The 4761-nt window shown below is 41.7% G+C and overlaps 1 protein-coding gene across 1 annotated transcript; it reads right to left on the bottom strand.

Annotated features, from left to right (window-relative positions):
• Nucleotides 1–1195: 1195 nt before the first annotated feature.
• On the bottom strand, nt 1196–2278 carry LOC149250115 (uncharacterized). Its single transcript, XM_089453555.1, has one exon. It carries the CDS (start codon nt 2276–2278, stop codon nt 1196–1198), a length of 1083 nt encoding a protein of 360 aa, XP_089309681.1.
• Between the last annotated feature and the right edge of the window lie 2483 nt (nt 2279–4761).

The following is a 4761-nucleotide window of genomic DNA, read 5'->3' as shown; positions in this document are numbered from 1 at the left end:
CAGTGCTTCTGAACAATGCTTTTGTTCTCCCATGCAAGGTTCCATATGTATGAGCCCCTGATTTGTCCTGTCATTCTAATGTGATCCTGTTCCTGCCAGTGCTTGGCCCATGGTGCTCTCAACTCCCTGATCCATTGCCACCACAGCTTGGCTTCTAAAGCCTGACTTAGAGTCTCTGGATCTTCCAGTCCCAGACCACCATGGCTTTTGGGCTTGCAAAGCTTGTCCCAGGCAACTAGAGCCCACTTATTTTTATTTTCCCCTCTACCCCACAGAAAATTCCATTGAATGTTTCTTATTTGATGCTTTATGCCCTAAGGAGCCGGTATAGCTGCAAACATAAAAATGGGAATGGCTTGCAATACCGCCTTGGTGAGTGCCACACGCCCTAAAAAGTTTAAAGCTATGTATGTCCAATTGATGATTTTGTCCTGAAGCTTGTTTAAAATTGGTTCCCATATATGCTTACACAGGGGTTTGTCAGTAAGAGGAATGCCTAGATATTTGGAAGGGAACTATTCCCTTTGAAAACCCAGAATCCTGGTGATATTTCTTTGTATTACAATATTAGTATTAAAGGAAAAAAAATTGGACCTGCTTTGGCTTACCTCTATGCCTGCTGCCATATTGAAGTTGTTTAAGATATATTTAATTGCTTTTGCCTCCCTAACTGTGGGTACACCCTGCAGCATCGTGTCACCCACAAATTGTTGATGAGTGTTGGCCTCTCAATCTGAGGTGAGCTTGATTCCCTGAATTCTACTTTCAGCATTTTCCATTTTGATTTCTCTACCAAACCCTTCCATCATGATGACAAAGAGGAAGGGAGAGAGTGGATCACCTTGTTTGAGTCCTCTGGAAGGTGTAAAAGTATTGGAGGGAGCTCCATCAAGCAGAATGGAGAAACTGGTCAAGGTGACTAAAGCCATTACCCATCTTATCCAATCTTGGTTAAAGCCATAGGCTTTAAGAATGGCTCTGATATAAGACCAGCCAAGTTTTTCATAGGCCTTCGCAAGGTCTAATTGGATTATCATACCTACTTTCTTGCTATGATTGAGAGAGTGTACCACCTCATGGGCTTGGATAATGTTGTTGAGAATCTGCCTTCCCTCCACATAGCCTGTTTGCTCCTCAAATATGAGCAAAGGTAGCAGCGGCTTGAGTCTGTCGGCTATCACTTGGAGATGATTTTTTAAACCACATTGCATAAGGCTATGGGTATAAACCAGTCTGGGGTGACAACGTTTTCCTTTTTGGAGATTAAAGCTATAAAGGTTGCATTTAGTGCTTTTAGAATCATTTTGTGTTGCCTTGAGTCTTCAACTACCTCAAGTATGTCCTGTTTGACTATATCCCAGCAGGCTTTGAAGAAATTGACATTGAAGCCATCTAGTCCTAGTGCTTTTCCATTTTGCATTTCCTTGATCACCTCACTAACCTCTTCTTTCGAGACTCGCCTATTGAGATTGTGGTTATCCTCATTGGTGACCAGCCTGGGAATGTACTGAGTGATCTTCGCAATGAACCTGGATCTGTCTTCCATTGGATCCTTTGCAATGTCCGAGAAGTGTTGAACTAGGGTCGACTCCATGTCCTTGTGAGTGACAAGTTCAGAACCTTGAGAGTCCTTTAGCTTGTTGATTCTGTTATGTTCCCTGTGAGCCATAGTAGATTTGTGAAAGAAATTGGTGTTCCTTTCTCCCTCTTTGATCCACTGGATCCAAGATTTCTGTCTCCAAAAGGTTTCCTCTTGTAGACAACGCTTCTCCCATTCTTCCTGCAGAGAATCAGTCAGTTTTTGTCTTTCCTCATTGAAGCCCTCTGTGATATTGATCATATTGACCTCCTGGAGATTCTGTTCTGTACTCATTCTAGTCTTGATGATATCACCAAATTCTTTTTTGTTCCAATCCTTGAGTTTGGATTTAATGTATTTTAGTCTCTGCTGGAGCATGTACATCTTAGTACCCTGGATGTTAAAATCCTCCTTCCACCAATTGGCAATGTTTCTGGTGAAGTTGGGGTTAGAGAGCCAAGCATTTTCGAATCTAAAAGCCCTATTCCTCGGTGTGCCCATTAAGGAAGCTTCTAGCTGTATAGGCCAATGATCCGAGCCACCAAAGGGCAGAATGGACACTGTTATGGCTGCTCCTGTGAGGATGAGATCCTCAGAGACGATAAACCTATCCAGTTTTGACGCCACTTGGGAAACTCCACCTCTTTTGTTATTCCAAGTAAATGTTCCATTTGTAGTTTCGGTGTCCACTAGTCCCATGTTCATGAGGAAATCTTGGAAGGCTTCAAAGTCTCTTCCCAGCTATCTGGTACCTCCTTTTTTCTCCGAGAGAGATCTTATCATGTTGAAATCCCCTTCTAGTATCGAGGGTATGTTGGGATACGTTCTCTAAGACCTTCCAAGGATTTAATAAGTTTAAGTTTATCTGCATGCTGCTGAGGGCCATACACATTAGTTATCATGTAGGTCTCCTTCTCCCCTATAAGTTGGCACACCAATGAAAGATAGTTCCTGGACGCTTCAGCATCCAGTATTCCCAGCTTCCGTGGATCCCATAGAGTGAGAATCTCTCCTGCATAGTTAATGGCTTTCACCTCTAAATAATCATACTTAATTAACTATTTATTATGGATTTCTCTTATTTTGTCCATTGAGCATTTTATTTCTTGAATAAAGACCATGTCTGGTTTTTCCTCTTTTAAACTATTGCTGAGATTTCTCTGTTTTCTTCTACTCCCTAACCCTCTAATATTCCAGGTTGTGAGCTTCATTAAGAAAGATTAGTAAAAGAGTAGCTGGTAAGATCTCTCATCTTACCTGAGTTAATCATCAGTTTCCCACATTCCATTAGCAGCTCATTCTATCTTTTCCTTCCTCTTTTCCTTCCTGAGTTTTTTGGAGATGATGTCTGTGGGTTCTCCATCACTTTGACCCCACTCTGTTCTTGGATTTCGTGGTTTCTTTTGACTCCAATTCCCTTTTATTGTGCCCTCCATAGATAGAGTTGTTCGACTCGATCATAATCTTCTTTAGGCAGTGAGTCCACACCTTTGTTCTTTCCCTGTTCCAGAAATTGCTCTACATCTAGATTTTCTCTATCTAGTATCTCCTGCAGTTCGTGATCCTTCGTACCTCTCTCACTTGGGGTCATTTCTTGGTCCTTGCTGATCTCCATGCAACTTTGTAGTCCCTCTATTTTCTAGTCATTTACTGGGATATCCTCCATTTTAGCTTCCATATCCTGCTCCTTTGGATTTTTATCCTTGACTAGGTCTATTTCCATGTTTTTCTCCACTTCCTCAAGGATTTTTAAGCTATTGTGTCTTATTTGTTTGTCTTCGCTTGTCTTCTTATGCGATCTTTTTCCCTCTTTCCCTTTGCCTCCAACCTTGGTAAAACCCTCATGATCTTTGTCCATAGGGGTCTTTCCACTATTTTCCATATAGTTTGTGGGGCAATCTCTGAATAGATGGCCATGTTCATGACATTTCTAGCATCTGAAAGGTATGTGCTCATAGTCTACCATTTGCATCCATTCCTCATCATATACCTCTAATATTATTGCATCCGGGAGGACTCCGATAGATCCATTTCCACACATATTCTAACAAAGGAGGTATATTTACCTTTGAGAGTTGCTTCTGATATTTTTACAAAATGCCCGAGCTTGTTGCCTATGGTTTTCAGTGACTCTGGTTGCCAGTAGTCCAGAGGTAGCGAGTACAGTCTGATCCAAGTCGGTATAGATGTGAATGTTTCCCATTCCGGGACAAAGTTCATCTTCCATGGCTGCATGTAAAGTCCTGCTACACCATTGAAGTACGGTCCCATTCAAACACTTTGTCCTTGTCCTCTAGGCTGGCAAACACTACCGTGAAGAATCCCTTTGAACCCAGATGCAAATGTATCTCTCCTTTGGGCTTCCAGTGGCTCTTGATCAAGATGTGTAAAGCTCTCTCCATTGGCCATATTCCCATAAACTTGCAGATGATCGCATATTCTCTCATATGGTCCCTATGCACTTGAATCGCTGGATCACTTAATATGACCCTGGCGATGACGCTCGATTTGGGCTTGCATGCTCTCGTAGTTTTCATTTGAGGCCTTTTCTTGCTGCTGCCTCCCTTCTAACTTTCTAGACTTGAGTGTTGTTGCTCTTCTTCTTGATTCGGGATTTCATTGCATCCCACTATTTCCTTTGCTCTTGTTTCTGTAGTCTTTCCCATCGGTATTTTAAACTATTTCCCTCCTGCCTCCCTGCCTCCCTCCATGATGGCTTGACTGTAGGAGGGAACAGTGCTCCCTCCTGCGCGACCCGCCATGAAACCCTAAAACCAAAACTGGCACCGACATCAAGTTTTTCTCTAGTTGCAGAGCGTTTTTCCCCCTTGTCTTTCTATCATCCCCTTAGGTTTATAATATCAATCATGGTCAACCATTGTCAATCATAGCCAACCATGGTCAACCATGTTCGAATGTTGCATTGTGACAAGGATTGTCTCACCATGAAAATAAAGTGTGTTTTTTTTAGTGATTGTAGTATTTATATTTGGGTTTACTAATGTTGGGTTTATAATATTAGTCCCATGGGTTTAATATTATTCTCTTGGGTTCATAATCCCTTGGGGTTTTAGTATTAATCCCTTAGTTTTGTTATTCCTTTGGGTTTATAATATCAATCCCTTGGGTTTATTATTCCTTCAGGTTTATAATATCAATGATGGTCAACCATTTTCAATCAT

The sequence above is a fragment of the Pinus tabuliformis genome, chromosome 7 (assembly GCF_031772625.1).
Source record: "Pinus tabuliformis cultivar Carrire ecotype Pingquan chromosome 7, CPIR1, whole genome shotgun sequence".
In the NCBI taxonomy this organism is placed as follows: Eukaryota; Viridiplantae; Streptophyta; class Pinopsida; order Pinales; family Pinaceae; genus Pinus; species Pinus tabuliformis.
Note: the sequence above shows the minus strand (reverse complement) of the source record. Positions and strands in the feature narration are given on the sequence as shown.

What these genes read in the sequence shown, in the direction of transcription:
- LOC149250115 (XM_089453555.1), bottom strand. Translation starts at nt 2,278, where the DNA reads ATGGGACTAGTGGACACCGAAACTACAAATGGAACATTTACTTGGAAT.